Here is a 20,441-nt window from a genome sequence, read left to right on the forward strand (position 1 = left end):
TGATGATTTTTCACATGAACTGAATATTTTACCATAAAAACAGAAGAAATAATGCCATAAGTCACACATTTGAGATCTCACAAAAACATTGACGATAATTAGGCCAAAAAATTACCAGTGTGAAAATTTAAAGATCGCTCCTTATGCGGATCGAGATGGAACCACATTTGCAGAAAACCTTTAGTAAAACTAATAATTATTTAAGTATCCGAAAATGTTACAATTATAAAATTGTAAATCAAATTTTGTTTTTACTTTATACTTTATATACTGAAAACAAAATGTTGGCTCTTTCTATCGCAGGATTTTAGTTTGGCAGTTCTAAGTTGTTCAAGACAATAGCGCAATTACTTGTTCAAGACTTGGATTGTACAAATCACATGACAGTTTGTGCGAACAGAACTAAAAACATAATATTTTTAGTTTCGGCCTTAACCTTGAACCAACTTCTTTGCCGGGAGATCTCCATCGACAACTGGTTCAAGGAACTTGCTGTTGTTGTACTCAGATTGTCATCCATTGGAGAAGTCAAAGAAGCTAGGCGTTTGAGAGAGAGTCTGTAAACCTAAGTCATGTACCTTTGACTATGTACCTTTGACTATTAAGATAGTGGATCGCTTTTCACCACTGGACGTATCAGTTCCCTTGAGTAAGTGATTTATCACTAAATATGGTTACCAATTTCGTGTGTCTTTTATTGCTTTCTATTTGATTGTCGATTTAATATATCCTGCTAAAATCAGTTAATTGTTCAACAAGTAGTTCCACCAACATGGTTGAACAAACCTTCTCGAGATACGTTTAGTAATTTAAATTGATATCAGAGCAGGTCACTCAATATACAGAGTGTGATCTGTTTGTGTTTACTAACGTGTGTTTTAAGATGAACATGAAGGAAGGACAGAGCATCGGGCGACGTCCACTTTTGGAATGACCAAACTATGGCTACTGGAAGGCATGGATGAAAGATTTTCTGAAGGCGATAGATGAGAAATCTTGGAGTGCTATTGAGAATGCTTGGATTGCTGCCATGATCACTGGTGATAAGGGAACAACGACCACATTGATGTAAGATAAGTGATCAGCAAATCAACATAGAGATGCGATGGGAAATTCGAGAGCTTGGACTGCTCCCACGGTCACTGGTGATAAGTTGTCGCTTTTCGTCACCGGTCGTATCAGTCCCTTTAAGTAGGTGTTTTATCACCGAACATGATTATCAATTCCGTATGTCCTTTATTGCTTTCTGTTTGATTGATTGTTTGATTCTCGATTTAATTAATTTTGTTAAAATTAATCAGTTGTTCAACAAGTAGTTTCACCAACAGAATTGAGCAATCTTCTCAAGACACGTTTAATAATTTCACATAATATCATATGTATATGCGGAAAATATAAAACGTCCACCATGGCCACATTTTTCCTTTACATGGACGGGTTGTTTTATATGAGAGACAACAGTTCTTTGTTGTCTTGATTGACTTATGAAAAAGGGCAATAATAATTTTGTAATATAATAAGAAGTTAGCCTTGGACACTCTTTCGTTAAGGGCAATAATAATTTTGTAATATAAAAAGAAGTTAGCCTTGGACACTCTTTCGTTCAACTTCTTTGATTCTTTGACAATATGTAGAGTAGGAAAATTACTATAAATTAAATTGAAAGAAAATAATGTTTCCGCGAAGAAAAAACAAAGCCTCTTAATTGATCATAGACTATATGATACAAAAAAAACATGAGCTAAAGAACATAACTAATTATTTTTTATTAAGTCGGTTATTAAGAAGGTTAACTATTGTGACAATAATTATTGAGAATATCTTTTGCTAAAAAAAATTATAAGAAGTGGTCATTTCAAATGATTTGTTTAGCAAACTAGTCAATACAACTTTATATTAATAGCTAATTAAATATTACTTTTTATATTTAATTGTTTTTGCTTAAAATAGTATCCTAACTTTTCTTATATAGCATTTGTCTTTTTTTTTCCTCTCTCATCACTAAATTTAGAAAAGAAATAAACCAAAACAAAAATAATAATTTAGACAAATATCCTTCATAAAAGTTGTATCTATGCAAATACCTCGAGGAAATGACACCGTTAAAGACCTCGTTATCTGTCCAAAGTAGATCATATTGGTTTATAATTCAAACTTCATTTTTATGATAAATAAACGGAAGTAACAATTATGATTATAAACATTTATAGTTCAGAAATAGTGGTGATAATAGCATATTAGGTGTTTAGTCAACGATATATAGTGGTGATATAAGCAAACAAAAGTCAACAACTAACACATACTAAGTTCATATTATATAAATCAAGCAATGGTATTTCTTAAGTAATGACTATGCTTAAAAATTTCTTGGAACGTTTGCAAATTTATTATAACATTGATTTCAAATATTTATTTTTGGGTGATTAAATTAAAAACAAATTTCTGTTTGATTTATCCTGACAAAATTTCTACAAAATAGTCGTATATGTTTTGATCGAAACGGATAACTAATATAGCGAGTTAATTAGAAAGTGAATTGTAATCAAATGAGTTATTTAGATTGTGAAATAAAAAGTTATCTAGGTTGATGGAAAAAAAATTGTCAATAACGCTCATGACTTATAAACTAGCTTGCTAAGTTTTAGGTGTTTGAGTCTTTTATTGGAAGCTAAGGATTAATATTATTAAACGTTGACATTTATAGTTCGTTGTTGGTTAACTGAGGAACATCTGTTAAGGTTAGCAAACTCGTAGCAAGGTCTATGGCATCATTTTAAAGCAGGTATAAATTGTATTCCAACATATAGCATAGCATATATTGGAGAGGATTTCCAACACTTAAATTAATATGGATGTTGTAGCGAATGACTGACGTAGCCAGGAATTATAATCAGGGAGTGTGTTAAAAAAAAGTTTTTCATGGGAGCATATATAAACAAATCATCTAATTTTAGGTTAAAAATGTAACAAAAATCATAAGAATTTGAGGTAAAATTTCAATTTTTAAAAACTAGCTCCGCCCTTAGTTATAGCTATTTAGTCAAGGTTTGTTAAAAATAGTATGATAGTCAAAATTTATAAACAAAATTACTACTAACTTACAATTTTGTTGACATGGGTAGATTATTTGTACACACGGTCAATAATTTTATAGATAGTGTAAAAAAAAATGGAACGTCACGTTAGCATTTTTGCTAAAAAATATTAAATTTTGACTTTTAGTTATTAATTAATTGAAAATAATTATGTTATATATGATTGCCAAATTAATAATATTTTAAATTAACTAATGATTTTCTTCTAAAATGAATGATATATGTCAATAATGTTTTGAACGGGAAAACAAGTGATCAAGGAGTCAGGAAGGAAAACTTTTGACAATGTCAAAGAGGCAATATTTGGCTATTATATATATATATACACACACACACACACACACACACATATATATATATAAGTCATTCTTAAATTCAATAAATAAATAATACATCCTTCGTGACACCTGAAATTTTTAAGAACAAGACAAAGGCCAAGCTAATGGCCTACTGATGCGGTAGATTACATGGACAAGAAGTTTACGCATCTAAAAGAATAATTCTAGAAAATATAAAGCAACGGTCTCATACGTCATACTTCTTTGATTGCTCTACTAATCACTACTTAAACATTGAGAACGATGTGTTTCTAAACGCCACTACTAGAATTGCATGTTCAGTGACAGAAAAAAATAAAGATGAAATATAAACAGACAATAGAAGATATCAGCAACACAAGAACACACACGCAAATAAATATATAATGGTGGACTTTGGCTTGATTGAGAATATAAAGTTACATATAGGTTTGTATTAGGTGGAACACGTCATTTTAAACTATATGTATGCATATGTTTACTTTTTGTCCTTTTACGGATGATGTCATTTATGATATAATATAGTGGTTAGGTTTGTGGATGGCATAGGTCAAGCCATACATCCAATTTGTTTATATAATATATATCTATGAAATTTAATGCTCGTCTGTTTGCGCAAGCATTCTCTTTGTAACCGAGTCTGAAACAACATATTAAAGGAATTATTTTTCTCTTTCGTATTTGCTTATATATGATATGCAATGCAAGTGGGATATGATCATGGCCGGCATATATATTATATTATAGCTTTAGCTACCATGTGCTTGGTAAACGGTATAGTAACGCATTATTTGCAAATAGTCAAAGCCCTAAAATTTTCACTTTGAGAACCCAAAGGCTTAATTGGATCAGAGATTCCCAAAATTATAGAATATATCGCACACCTGATATATGACCCTTCAGTCGTTACTAATTTGACTAAACTATTCTTTGTTCGTGCTGCTTTTGATCCAAACGTTGATCCGATAAACTCTCAATCCTTTTGATTTTTTTATTAAAATGAAAAAGAGCAAGCAGCTGACTCTTAAATGTTATGAATAGTAACAATTTTCACTTACAAAACACACCGCTTAGTTTTCTTATACAGTATTAATCGACTAATAAGCAGCTTGCATTAACAAGGCTTATCAGTCAAGACGTCCATTACAAATAGAATCGGAGAGCTATATTCGCTAGACTATGGGCAAGGGCATTGCATAAATACACAATAGATAAGATAGACAATATGGGTCAGTGACGGATCTAGAAAAGTTTATCAGAGAGGATAAATTTGAAAAAAAAAAATCAGAGGGACTAATTTAAAAATAAAATCTCATGAAGTGGGGCTAATTTATAAATTGTTAAGGTAATTTTTTTAAAAAAAAATTTAAAAATAGACTAAAAATGTAAATCAGGGGGTCACGTGACCCCCCTGAGCCCTATGTAAATCCGTCACTAACTATGGGCAAGGGCTAGACTAGAGGTCTCAGTCGGGACCTAATTGGCTGTTGGGAGTTGCGCGTGTGGCCACTTAGGATTACTTAGCGTGTGGGCCCATGTGCGACCCTATGATTGTAATTTTGCGAGAATTATAAACAACTAAAGTAAATAAATGGCTTATTCTATATTCTTGCTTTTTTTTCTCAAAAAATACAGATCTAAAAGTGTTTAGTGACAAAGATGTAACTAATAGTCACAAATTTGTCACTATTAGTTACATGTTCGTCACTAAACACTATTAGATTTTTCTAAAAAAATGTGGAATAAACCACTTATTTATTACTAGTGTTCAATCCCCTAATTTTTCACCGGGCCAAATTATCCCAGTAACAAGTGGCAAAGATTATTAAGCATGCTACAACGGTGGGTTTCTCCTTTTTTATTTAAATTTTGTAGGCAAATCATGTTCAGATTTGATTCATATTTGTGAATCAATATGTGCGCTCGCGACAGAACGATGCAAATGTCAAAAAATAGCTATAATGAAGCAAGCTAATGTTTAGAATTTTTTTTCCCCTCTAAAGGCTTTTATATTAAATTGAGTACATTTCAAACTTTGGACGGTTGATATAATTTTACCACCAAAAGTCATAAATGGCCTACGCTCGAGTTAATAGTATTGTTCGTGAAATTATGTTTAGTCAGAGACAAGATGTCGCACACAATATAGGGTCAATATGTGCGGTAATCTGTTCTGATGCAAGCGAAATAGTATAAAAGAAACAGTGCGTAAATATAAATGACACAAAAAATGGTAACTCAGTTCGGTGCAACGTCACCTACTCTGGAGGGCAGTGTGCCCAGTGAAAAGGAAATTTACTATAACAATAAGTAGTCAATAGTACAACAATGAATTTATATGAACAATCCATGTCTCAATCCCTTTCCTATTACTAGTTGTGCATTCTAAATCATGCTCCCCTGAATTTGATTATTCAATGTCAACGCTCGTGAAACATTCAATCACGAAATCACAAAATTCAATCTCTAACACTCAAATTCCTGTAAAAGTGTTTAGAGAATTACACAATACACATCACATAATTAGTTTCTCAGTCCGCTGATCGTGAACGTCAAAAAACCCTAAAAATATGATGAATGCGTCAAGACTACTAAGTGGGAAGCGCTTGACTTTTATAATAGTCAACACCTCTGGAAGTCGATCTAGGGTTTCCTTACCCATACACTCGAGTAGAACCAATGTAGAAAGTCTTTAACGAATCATTCTGACAATTCAGGGAACTTGTCAAAAATACAATTCCGCACACAGAGGCAAAGATGTCTCCACCTATCGTGGAGCATGTTTTCAAACAAATTTTCCAACAACACTTTTCGAATAAATGTTTATCAACTAACATGTATGTGTTGTAGGACATTGGCGTTGAATGTTAGACAACTTCTTGGAATCACCTATAAAAGGTAGACGATAGGTGCAATCATTTCACGCACGAAAGTAGTCTTCAACCACTCATTCTTCTCTCTCGATCGAGTTATTTTTCTTTCCACAGCTGGTGTTTTTTTTTTGGAAGAGTTTTACTCCGCCGTAGTCAAACAAATATGGTGTGATGTTCCTCTCATCGTCATTGTATCTTAAGAAACAGTTCCTTGTTCATTCCAACACCATGCGGTGGATAAGATTGCTTTATAATATCGTCAAATTTTTTTTTTTTGCATTTTTTACCCACTTTTCATTTTTTTATAATTTTTTACCCTTAAAATTTACAAATTAGCCCCTCTCCTGATTTTTTTTTACAAATTAGCCCCGCCTAAATGGAAATTCTGGCTTCGTCCCTATATATATATATATATATATATATATATATATATATATATATATATATATGTAGAGAGAGAGAACTTTTATGTAATAGCTAATAGGAATAGTACCACCCTATAAAGCAGAACAATATAGAGATGTGGGAGCTCTTAAAATATGGTAATTAAATCAAGAGGGGCAATTTACTAGCATGTTTTCTATTAAAAAAAAACAATTTGATTTGAAAAAAGAGGGTTTTTTTAATAGAGAATCTATACGGGCAGTGATAGAAAAGGAACTGTGTCGTCATTGTATATTCTAAACGAACAGTGATTCCTCTCACTTTCATAACTTTGATCAAGTTTTGTTAGAATATTGTTGCTTACAAGGACCCCTTCTTTAATTAATGTCTTTTGCAAAAGAAAAAGAAAAATGCAATGCGTATCTCAATTGAGAAACTTCACGCTTGATATGTCAAGTAGTGCGATTTATAGCGTTAAGGGTCCAACGATGCTAACTTTTTTATTATTTTAAATTTATTAAATAATTAATTAAATATTTTAAAAATATCAGTTAGTAGTTAGTCATTTTTTCGCGTGAAAAGGACTTAGTCATATAATAAGTACAAACGTGAATTCTCCTCATCTAGTCGGAATTTGAGCTTTTAAATTTGACTCTAAATAAGTCAAACAAAGATTAATATGTTACAAAATAATAATTTTTCAAAGTTCACACCAAGATATTTCTTATATATGAATATTGATATCATAATTTTTCAAAAAAATAATTGATATTATTTGTTAGTGATTAAAAGAATCAGTTTACAAAAAAAAAATAAAAAAACTCTTCATTAAAAATAAAAAGTATCAACTCTATTATTGAGATCTAGGACTAAAAACAAATAATTAAGATTAAGAGAGGGGACCGATTCAATTAAAGTATTAGTTAAACATCAACTATATTGTATTTTTTTTTTCTTTATTTTGGTAAGAAGAGTTGTCTATTTCAGAAATTAGAAAAACCTTGAGAAGTGCAACTTCGATAAGCAACCAAAGTCCTCCATATATATTTCCCCACTTGTCTTCGAATGTTGGCTGTACATTTCCAAACTCATCAAAGCTCAAAAAACGGAAAAATAAATAAATAAATAAAATTAAGGCTTCTAAATATCCCCCCCCCCCCCCCAAATAAAAAAAATAAAAAAATAAAAAATAAAAAAATCTTGAAACTTTGATATACGTGCATCGAATCAAGACATTATTGGTAACATTTTATCCCCCAAGAACCTCATGATCATTTGCCAACTTTATAAATAGACCTAAAAATATTACAGAACAAAAATTAAGGGGAATATATTTGCAGCTTTCTTTTGTTTCTTTCAACTTTTTTTCCCCAACTTAACGACCGGTCGAGATGGGTCCACGTGGCATGTTTGAGGAAGCAAAATATCTTTTTATGCTTTTTACCATAAATGGGTCCGAGAGAACAACCTATACAGTCTCATACATATTTTTGGATGGTCCATATACTTTCCCTAGTGTTTTGATGTCTGATTTGTCTTAGGCACGTTGCTTTTGTGTACCATTCGAATTTCACATAAAGGTGTCAAAGCGCATTAAGATTTAAGAGAGTGTGTGAGATAAATAAATAAAATAAAATAAAATAATATTTTGCATTTGGATTAAAAGAAAAAGAGCATCTTATCGTTTAGGGTTCCATCATTTTAGGCACGGTTCGAACTAGGAGATAATAATTTAGGTGAATTGCTTTTTTATATTCGGTTCGATTTTTTGTTTTGTTTTTCATATTCGAACGACTCTTATCTATGATGATACACGGGAAAAGATAAACACAAATAAGTGCAACGTTAGTAGAGTTCACAATTAACATGGAATCAGAGAAAAGAGCGATGGATTCCTAATTGAGAATATGCCTTTTATCAATCAATTCGTGGGGTTTTGCTTTGAGGTGGACGGATTGGTGCTCATACACGTAAAGCTTTAATTGGTTGGTTTAGCCTTGGGAAATAATATTGAAGCGCCTTTGAAAACGAATTTGACTTTATGGATGAGACGTTTTAATGGGCGTTTGTGTGTATGGTGGGTACGTAGTCATGGGGTGGTCTACATCCAAAGGGGCACACTTTTTGGGGCTTTAGATGTTAGAGGACTCTACTTTTAACATGAGCCTCTCATGTGCGACCTTGACTTTGCACTAGGAAAAGAGCCATGGAATCGAAGACCTTTTTTTCACCGTTGGGCCCACCAATATTGTTGTATAATCACTTTATATATATATATATAGCATTACCAACTTGCAATGCCATCGTCACTTTAATTTTTGGGAGATTTTAAGCCTAATGGGGTAAAAGATGACAAATAGGTTAAGTCGTTAAATTGGTAATATAAATCAGTGTGTAGTTAGGTGTTATACTTATAATCTATTACAAAAGTCTCGAACTAATTTTATAAAAAAAATTAAAAAAATTCATCAGCTATCACTTAATAACTTTATATATATTTATTTCTTCACCATCTTGTAATGTTATTGTCACTTTAATTTTGAGATAATATAAGCCTATATGATGGGGTAAAAAATATGACAAATTGGTTAAGTGGCTAAATTGGTAACCAAATCCATCTATTATCACGGTTTCACTCTTACGTTTTTTTTTTTCTTTTTTTTTTTTTTTGTCGAGAGATATTTTTGTCTAGAAGATGAAAGATACACATATATTTTTATTTCAATAATAGAAAAAGTTAAAATATTGCTTTTACTTATATTTTATAACACTTCACTTTCATATGTTTTTTTCCCCTGTAAATTATATAGAATTTGTTTGAATTATGCGGTTCGTGTATTTTTTTTTCCAACTCATTACTATTTATAGACTTATAGTTGAAAATTTTAGTTAATCATATTATATTCTTCTTTATTATGGTCAAATTTTAATAAATATTTGACTTTGACAATGATGTCTGTAGCTCAGATTTTAATTTGTCCAATCCACTATGAAATGCCCAGCTGAAATTATACGCTCTATATTTTGGGCACCCGTCCAAAAAGCTAGAACAATAAAAACGCTAACTATGTACTTTGAATTTCGAGGATATTTATTCGCAGAACAATCAGTCATCTATCTTCATACTCAAGCTTCTAACTTATTCAATAAAATCATGTGATTTTTGACGAATAAAGAAAAAGAAGATACAATTTTCTATATAGGAAGCTTCTTCATCTTTTGAGCCAAAAAGAGAATCGGCAATTCACACAATAAACTATGAGCAAACCTGCCATCGACAGCAATGCCATCCCTCTCACCAACACCTTTTCACTAATCTAAAAGGTTAACCTAAAAAAGATTCTTTAGTTTTATTTTCTTTAATTCTTTCTTTTTTAACGTATTATAATAATTAAAACTAATATAAAATGTACGTGGCGAGCCGGTAAGGAATGAGCCGGCTTGGCGTTGTTGGGAGGGAGTGATGAGTGACGATTGCGAATAAGTGGGAATGTCAATGTGTGATTGGATTGGAGTAAAAGAAGATTTGTCTTTTACTTGTGGGATTTTGCATGGCGGGTGCGCAGTGCGCTCCCATGCGCATTTTTACTGAGCGGCCAAGCGAGATACGGGTCTCTCGTGGTGGTGGGACCGGCAAATGAGTAGGGTCTGTACTCTGCAAGTCCTGTAAAATCAGATCATATTCACGATTTTTTATTTTAAATTATACCCTAATCCTACTCATTTATTTTTATTAAATTTGATTTTCAGTAAAATCCTAAAAGATACATGATAATTCATGAGTATCTTTTTACCCATTTAATATTAGATTTATTAATATAAAAATAAATAATCTAAAAAATACTTAATTAAAAAATAAACAAATCTAAAAAAATACTTAAATTAATAAATACGTATACTAAAATTTACTAATAATTCATAAATATAATAATAATTTTAAGATGATAGGAAATGAGTAGGATCATGCGTAATGTACTTAAAAATCATACCCCACTCGTATTCATTTAATTTTTAATGGATAATATTCGTACCATACTTATTATTCATTTATTCGGGTAAGATTCTACCCGTGACGGATAGGGTCTTGCGGATACGTGAGTACATGGGTAAAATTGTCGTCCCTACGTGAGACCCACCACCTTCAACAAGGAGCCATAATTTTGAACTAGCCATCAAATCAAACTACGCAAATCCAAGGTCAAATATGTAACCAAAAATGTGTTTTTTTCCCAGTCATATTTGAAGGAAATGTTCCGAAAGAAAAGAAAAAAAAAATGGGAATTTATTGGATTTTATATATGTTGTTTTGGATTAAATTGTTTTTTTAAAAAGAATTTAAAATGAGAAGAACACATGACCTTATACATTCTTGTTAGTTCTTGTTTATATTTAATATGAGATTTTCTGGCATGCCCTTTAAAACGGGGACTCTTTTCCATTCACTTATTTTGGCTAAATTTTAAATATGAGACCGGTTGCAATTTCATGAGTACTATGCTTAATTATGACCAAAGATTTCATACAAGTAGTTGAAAGTTTTATTGACATGCATTTAAGCACGTGTTTCATGAAGATACTTTGTATTTATTATTTTTCATTGGAGATTGAGTTGTTTGACTATAAGTTGAGTTTTATAACTAGTGAAGGGATTTGGTAACAAAAGAGCGGATGAGACCTTATAAGCATGTTAATTGTGTAAGTATCATAATTTTTTTTATCTCAAAATTAATTGGCAATGAGAGAAATAACTCATGATCTTATAAATATTTGTTAGTTTGCATTTGTTATCATAGTGTGGTTTCAATCATATGTACCCTTCAATAAGATAGCTATTTACTGATCATATGCCATTTTAAAGATTATATTGGACATTTATTTGAGCATTTGTTAAACTCTAATATCATGTGAAATATGATGAGATTCTATCTCAAAATCAATTGATAAACAAAGACGTAACTACATTGTTTTGCCTATTTTTATATATTTTTAATTATTTTTTTTATTCTCCCTTGAAAGTTTTTTTTTTTTTTTTTTTTTGCATAATAACTTTTTCTAATTTAGATTTTTGGCTTAGTCATTGTTGAAAGGAAATAGGTAACTCAAAATGGAATTCCTAACATACAAATTAGTGAGCCATTTTATCTCAACTACGACCATGCAAAGAGATATGCCCCTATGAGAATGTATCCAATGTGATCGTTGTTTGTCTAGAAAGAGCTTCTACTACATAATATTTCCAAATCCATTGTATTGTTGTTTTCAAAACTCTAGTAGATTTCTCAATCACTTGCGAGTGACCCATAGGTTGACATACATTGTAACCGAATCACGTTACCATTAGTGCTGCCACAAATTAATGAACGTAAATAATAATGAAATGCCAATGTAAATAGTAAACCCAAACCACTACTAATAATAGTGAGTACACAATTCTTTGATTTTGTATTTTTCCAAAAAGGGTTTTTTTTTTTTTTTTTTTTTTAGTTTTCCAAAAATTATTTCTTCGGTGTAAAATAATTAATCACATCCACATATATCTTTCATTCTCTCTTAATGTCTATCCATCTCCATCCATATACATTCTAACCGATCCATCTCTCTTCTTTTTTTTTTTCCCTTTTTTTGTACCAAACACAACTATAAAGAACTACTTCATCCTTTTTTAGTTTACATTCTTTTTTTCTTAGATTCATCTATCCACCTTTTTATCATTCTTACGGGGCGAAACATCTCCGATACTACAAAGATCATGGGTTAAAACATTACGGATCCTAATTGTCCAAACAATACAAGATTGAAAATGTTTTCTTGCTAGTAGAATATTATCAAACAATGGCAAGAAGAGCCAAGAAGGATAAAATTAAAGAATCAAAGTGGCGGCCAAACTATTTCAAATGGAATTATTGTCTCCCTCTATGACCTTATAGGGTATGGATGAAGATTCTTTCCACAAACATTCTTTCCACATCCTATTGAGTTTGATTAGAGAAATCAGCCAGAAAGACACGTTTGTGTTAATGAGAATGCAACTCGGGTGTGAACAACAAATAAAACAAGAGTCTGCGAGCTCGAGATCTTTAAAATGCAATGTAGGATTTAGCGGAATACCTATTGTGTTTAAAATTGAGTTTGCCTTCCTATAAGGACTTGAATCACTAGGATCATAAGCGTTTATTTATTAGAGCAATTTCAAACAACGTCAAATTCAGTGCGGGATGGAACATATTTGGTGTGAGTTTGGTTCAACTTACACCAAATTTTACATCAAATTTGTTGTTCCACACCAAATTTGGTGTTACTATTCATCTACACACAATTTTTAATTGCAAATTCGCCCCCAAAAAAATTAATTTATTATTTTGACCCTAATTTAAATAATTTATATAAAAATACGTATCATCAATTAAAAAAGAGAGTAAATAAGATAACATTAATAAAATACATGACATTAATTAAACACAATACATATCAAATAAAAAACACATTATACTAATAATAATACAAATAAATTCTCAATAAAAATTAAACTTACGACATACGACTTATCAGAAAAAACAAAATACAAAAGCATGCATAATAAAATAAAAACACAAATTACTTGAACAAAACTATCCTTTAGTAGTCTGACATATTAGAGTTGGGTGCTCTGATATTACTAAAGTATTGAAATAGAGTCAAATACGGGTGTAAGATTTCAACAATTTCTTGATCGAGTAGCGAGTATCAGCGTTTTTTGTGTGCTTTATTTTTTCATGTGTATTTTTTTCTCTAATTTATTTTAAGTATTTAATTTTACCTATGAAATGCAATGTTTATGTAATTTTTATTCTATGAATGTTATCAATTTTTTTTAGGGTGATTTTTTAATATTAATTTTCTAGTATTAACATAATATTTAATATTAATATAAATTAATTTGAGATTGTGGATATAGAAAAATAATATAATATTTAATAAGATTATTATTGACATAACAAATTAATACATAGGTTAATATGCAATTGGTATTAAGTAATATTGAAAAGTATGAAAAGATAATATATTTTTTTATGTGAGATTTGGTGTTGTTGGAGTAAAAACACTAGTTACATCAAATTTGGTGTAAAAGTTACACTAATTTAGTGTTGTGGGTTGGAGATCGTATAACTAATTTTGTCAAATTTGAGACGTTGTGTCTTTCTTACGATCTCCAATCTTGAGATTCATCGAAGACGAAAAAAAAATACTGAGTTGCATTTAATTCAATATTATTTGTTTTTTTGAGGGATTCAATATTATTTGTTACCATAACATGTTTCTAGCATAGTTTTTTCAAAAAATTGGCTACGTAAGCCGCCTAAACTATAGGAATTGTAAATTAGCCAACCTTTAGTAAATATTTTGTAAATAGCCAACTTGCATATGTGCCAGTCTATTAACTACCTAAAATATATGTTTGACTGTATTAAATAAGTTTTTTATTAATCTGTTAACAAGTTTACTTGGTTATTTACAAGAAATTAACCAAAGGTGGACTATATCTCAATACACTATATCCGTGTGGCTATATAACTTAATAACCCTAGTTTTTTACTATACGATGTGAAGCGCACCAACATAATATATAACGTCCAAGGATTAAATTTTAATTGCTAAATTTAAATGGTTAACCGGCAGTTTCAGTTAACTAAAATATTAGTGTTAAAATTGCCTAAAATGTAATTTTGACCCATTTTGTGGCTAATGCCACTTAAAGATTAATATATGCAATTAAAATAAATAAAATTAACTTCTGAACTGAATTACATCAGTAGCATCATTGGAACCTATCATAAGTACAATATCTAATGAATACAGTTCAAATTAAATATAAAAGAGAACTCTACTCTATATACATGTGTGTGTTGTGTTTACATTTATAAGAGAGCTTGATATCGTAAGATTTTATTTTATTTTATTGAAGTTAAATATATTAGGGATCCCAATATGCTATTCCATAATTCGATATGCTTGTTAATGTTAAACAAAATTTGAAACAAAATATAAAGTCACAAGGCACATAACTAATTGCTATTTGTGTCATTAAATACTAGAGACACATTCATGTGTAATACTTTTTATATATATATATATATATATATAAACGACTACACTATATCCATAATATTGCTGGTTAACAATCATGACTAGTTATCCTTCGATTTCTGAGGTCTTAAATGTTACATGAAACAAGCTAAATATAGAGCGCTAGAGACTCTATGTGTAACACCTCTCTCTCTATATATATATTTATAGTGAATGTCAGTAACTTAAAAGAAACGAAATCTAGCTAATTAACTGGTTAATGCCATAAACCTACCTACTTCTAGAAAATCACGGGACTAAATCAAGGAAAGTCTCCAAAGACTTATTGTTATAATTAGTATTATTGTTGCCATTTATTTTGTCCTCTATTGCATGAAAAAGGTATCGATGAAAATTTTCACGTGCCATATATAATAAATTAAATCATAAAAAAAAAAGAGCACGGACTAACTTTTTAGTTGCCAACGAGTACAACCACCGTTTATTTCCCTTTGTATTGAAACTTTACCTTCTTCTCTCCTTTCTTAACTTTGGCCTAAATATACATTGAAAGTGTGGCTAATTTACCATTTTATCCAACTCTCTTGACCACCAACCCGATCGACCTAACAAACCTTCACTTCCTTTCGGAGTTAATAATTAAAAATATAAAAATTGCCACGCTTGCATCGCTTAAAATGCCACGTCATCAAATTAGTATGTACGGAAATGCCACTGAGAGTCGCAGAACCCGAAATATAAAAGGCCTCTCTTGAACAACGCAAAACAAAACCTCCTGTGAATTAAACCCCCAAAACGCAACAAAAACCCTTGTCTGAATCTCTCTCTTATCTTTTCCGATCAACTTTCGCCGACGTATTTGAGAGAAACAAAATAGCATTGTTTTATACATAAATTAAAAAGTACAATAAAGTCTGATTATTATCCTCTTCGATCGACGATTGAGAGAGACCGAATTCCGGCGATGCCAATGGTGGAGGCGGCGGCGGCGACGGTGATGCCGGAGGCGGTGGCGAGGGACGCTATGCTTGCGTGGTTCCGCGGCGAGTTTGCGGCGGCGAACGCCATTATCGACGCGCTCTGTGGCCATCTAGCTCTGCTCGGCGGCGAGAAGGAGTACAAAGGTGCGTTCGAGGCGATCCATCGCCGGAGGCTGAACTGGATTCCGGTGCTCCAGATGCAGAAGTACCACTCCATTGCCGAGATCACGCTAGAGCTTCGTCAAATCGCCGCCGATAATGAATCGGAGAAGAAGGAGAAAAAGATGGCCGAACCAGATGCGTATTCGATTTCGGAGGAGAAGAAAGCTAATGATGAGCTGCCTTGTGAGGAAATCGGCGCGGAAGTCGCGGAAGAGTGCGATTCGGCCACCAGTGGCGTTACTGATGCAGGTTCGTATGTTTCTCTGATTTTTTTTTTTGTTTTCTGTCTCTATTGATTTGAATCTGATAATTATACTGCGATCTGGATGGTGTTATTCAAGCTTATTCTTATTTGCTTTTATTATTATTTTCTGATCGGATCGTTAAAAGTTACTCGATTATGAAGATATATCTAGTTTAATCCAATTTTTCAGGATGTGTTGGAAAAATTACTTGTATTTTGATTGATTGAAGTGAGCTAGGTACGACTATTGATCAGGAAAAGTCCAAGTGGAAAAGCTGATTTTTATATACTATTTTCCGAGTGAAAAGTGAAAAAAACAGAGAGATGATTTTCCGTTCTGCTGTTTGGTTCCCGAGGAAACAAGTCCTCTCTGTAGAATAAACCTAAACATCAAGAAAAATTAGCTTTTTTATTTTCTCCGTTATTTTCTTTATAATAAAAAAAAACCTCTTTTCACATGAACCAAGTGAATGATTACGTTTTATGTCTCTCCTTCAGATCCGAGATTTAAATAGAAGAAAAGAACATTTAAACTTTTCTCTTTAATATCTCACCTCTCGCGTTGAATTCAACTCTTGGAAAATGACAGATGGTGATTTGCAACGCCTTCATAATTCGCCTGTGAACTATCAAGATTTATTTTACTAATAATAACTAATCAACTCTTTTCTCTCTCTCCTTTCAAAAGTCAAAAATTATGACGCCATATATTTCAAGTTTTAATTTTTAAAGTGGGCTTTGAGAATATCAAGGAGAGAAAGAAATTTCCTCTGCAGCCGGCTTTACAGTTAGTTTGGGGAGTAACAAGTACCATGTTGACATCATAATGACGCAATTCTTCGTTTAGCGTGCCACCAAGTCACTTTCGCATTAGGCGGCGTGAGATCACACCCGTTTAGTCTATTTTAACGGGCTTTAACATTTAATTTAATATTATTTTTAAATTGAAAGTACGATAACAGTATTCATTTATTTTTTGGTTTTGACTCGGGATTAAAGTTTAAAGTTTAAACTGAGTTTGCCAGTCAATTTCGTGGTCGGTTTGGTGGGGTATCCAATGAAAGGAGGTGAGTTTCAGGAACAAAAATAAACGTACTTTGGTTTTTTGGACAATTAGTGTAATCTAATCCCAGAATCTGATAATTGCGGTGATATATATATATATATATATATTTTTTTTTGTGGTGGGGTTTTGTTGGTGCACAGTGACAGCTTTCCTTTGTTGTAGATGCTGCCAAACAGCGCACATGCCTGGCCTTGTAAAATACCAACCACGTCTGCATATTTCAACATATAATATGCTTTTTGAGATTTCAGATTATTGCTAACAAAATCAATGATTAGTATTATTAATTCTGATTTAATTCATCTTTTTTAATTGTTTCGGTATGATTGGCAGGGTCTCAGCAGGATGTGCAGAACAATAGTGTTGATGTTGTTGAGATATGTGATAATCATGAAGACTGCGAAGCACGTTTAGGTCAGATCAAGCTCACCAAAGGCTTCAACGCAAAGGAGTCAGTGAAGTCACACATGGCGAGTTCCTAATTTACCCACGTTTTAATCATGTGTAGGAGTTTTTTTTTTTTGTTTTTTTTTTTTTGCTTTCATTCTGAACAACTGTACTAATGGAAACAACCAAAATAGTTAAGAAAAAAACAAGTATAATCTTTATTTACATAAGTGTGATTCTGACATTTTTGTTTTGTGCGCTGGTACAGGTTAATGTTGTCAAAGGACTGAAACTGTACAATGATATATTTACTGATTCTGAACTCTCTAAATTGAGTGACTTTGTGAATGAAATCCGAACTGCTGGCCAGAATGGAGAGCTGTCAGGTAAGGGTTATTGCTTAAAATAGTAAGTTTTACTTTAATGCTACTCCTTATACTTGAATCTGATTATAAATTTCGAAATAAATACAGGGGACACATTCATACTTTTCAATCAGCAGATGAAGGGAAACAGGAGAGAGTTGATTCAGTTTGGGGTTCCAATATTTGGACAAGTCAAAGATGACGCTATTAATACCAACCAAACCAGTACGATTACTACTTGACCAAGCTGGGTTCTCACTTAATTTTTAGAACTCTTTGTGATTACACATTTATTTCTTTGTATTGTTTATTATCTTCTAGGCAACATAGAACCCATCCCAGAACTGCTTCAAAACGTCATTGATCATCTGATGCAATGGAAACTCATTCCAGAGTACAAAAGGCCCAACGGTTGCATCATCAACTTCTTTGAGGAGGTATTGTTCAATCTTCACTGTTTATTTTTATTTTTATTATCAATATACAAGCCTCACTTAATTTGAATTTATTGAAAATGTGTCCGTTATTGTATAGGGTGAACATTCGCAGCCATTCCAGAAGCCACCCCATGTAGAGCAGCCCATTTCCACATTGCTTCTCAGCGAATCAACCATGGCCTTTGGACGGATTCTCTCGAGCGACAGCGAGGGAAACTACAAGGGGGCTCTAATGCTCTCTCTGAAGGAAGGGTATACTATTCTCAATCTTACATCTAGATATTGAATCAATTTTAACCCCTACTTAGTTTTTAAAATTTGAGCTACCATTGAAAAATCACATTCTTTTGATTCATCTGAATCCTACATTTGAACTCATAAAATTAAAAAAAAAAATTAATCTCTTTTAATCGAACATCCTGTGCTGGATACAAATTTTTTAGTGAACTAATACACCTCCCAAGTGTGGATGTTCTTATTTGGACAACAAAACTTGTAAACAAACAGCTATATAGACATACTCTATTTGAATTTACATTCAGTATTTTCTTATCATAACCAGATGATAGTGCTTAAACAGGTCTCTACTGGTGATGAGAGGACACAGCAGCGACATGGCTCGGCACGTGATGTGCCCGTCTCCCAACAGAAGGGTCAGCCTCACATTCTTCAAAGTCCGACCCGAGCCGACCCAGTGCCAATCCCCAACGAGCCCATTGTCGGTGGGCTCCGGCGCAATGACTCTGTGGCAATCGAACCCGTACTCAGCCGCACCGAACGGCTACGGCGCACCCTCGATGGACCTCGTGTCGAGCTGGGGTATGGTCCAGACCCCGATGGTGATGCTGACCCCGGTCCACCACCGCCCCATACTGCTGAGCCCTCAGATCACCGCTCCTCCGCCCAATCCGATCTCTCTCTCTCCTTCTTCTTCTCCGCTGTGCGGGAACGGGACCGGGGTTTTTCTCCCGTGGGCCGTGGGCCCGAAAAAGCCCCACAAGCATCTCCCTCCGCGGGCCCAGAAGAGCCGACTTCTCGCGCTGCCTTCCCCGCCCGCCACTTGTCTCAACGAGGCTCATTCCGACACCAGCAGCGTCGCTGTTGTCGCCGCGCCCGTGTAACACCCCCGAGAGCCAGGTGTACTACTACTATTATTATTATTATTATTGATCGTTATTATCATCAATATTGCTGTACAAAACAGAGCTCAGTTGCTGCTAAGAGTCTTCTTTGTTCTTTTGTTTTAAGTTTTAACTTATTATTGGTTCCTCTATATTTTTTTTCCTTTTTTTCGGGTTAAGGTTAGATTTTTTTTTTTTCTTCTAGTGATCTTTGACGCAGTCTGGTGTATAGACCTTTGAGAGGTTGTTGAGCTTCAAGTTTGAGGAAGTGTGAATCAGCTCAATCGGTTTAGGAAAGAATTTTGTACTTTTTTTTTTTTTGGTCTTCTTGTTTTTCTCTTTTTCCAATGATAGGTCAAGTTATTACCCTGCCATCTTTTTTTTTTTTTCCTTGTTGTTTTGGTCAATGATATGTTTCACTTACCCTTGACAACTTCTAACATGGTATATATGAACTCCCTAGGCAGTGAAAAGGGATATACACACAGGCCCATTTTGCTTTAGACTACATAGTACGTTTCATTAAAATTATAAGGAAAAAAAGGTGGGTGTGGGAGTATTCAGGGGGGAAATGGAGCAATATAAATATAAATTACCCATAAAGGAATCCATTATAAATTATCCACAAGAGCCACTGAAAGAAAAAGATTGAATGGATTTCCAAGCGCATGCCTATTATCTACAAAACAGAAAACACTTAAAAGAATGGGCAGGCATGGGATCAGTGACGAAAGAATTTGTCAAATTTAATATTCTTCATCGGAATTTTCTGTTACATGATTGATATAGCGGTGCTATCTGCTACATCACCACATGCATGAAACAATGCCAAAACAGAAAAAGAAAGGAAAAAAAAAAGATATTATATATATAATTGTTTTGAAAGCATTTACATTATGAAAAGAAATAGGCGAATGGGCAATCCAATCAATCCTATAAAAGGAAT

The 20,441-nt window shown here is 32.7% G+C and overlaps 1 protein-coding gene across 1 annotated transcript; it reads left to right on the plus strand.

Moving 5' to 3' along the window:
• The first annotated feature begins 15,426 nt into the window (after nt 1-15,426).
• Nucleotides 15,427-19,871, plus strand: LOC149388807 (RNA demethylase ALKBH10B-like). Its single transcript, XM_089624165.1, has 7 exons — nt 15,427-16,124; nt 17,519-17,655; nt 17,841-17,958; nt 18,046-18,162; nt 18,259-18,374; nt 18,472-18,626; nt 18,955-19,871. Exons 1-7 carry the CDS (start codon nt 15,698-15,700, stop codon nt 19,493-19,495), a joined length of 1,611 nt encoding a protein of 536 aa, XP_089480291.1. The 5' UTR covers nt 15,427-15,697; the 3' UTR covers nt 19,496-19,871.
• The last annotated feature ends 570 nt before the right edge of the window (nt 19,872-20,441 follow it).

This window comes from Urtica dioica, chromosome 8 (assembly GCF_054948205.1).
Source record: "Urtica dioica subsp. dioica isolate 48M chromosome 8, U.dioica_male_clone48M_v1_H2, whole genome shotgun sequence".
Lineage (NCBI taxonomy): Eukaryota > Viridiplantae > Streptophyta > Magnoliopsida > Rosales > Urticaceae > Urtica > Urtica dioica.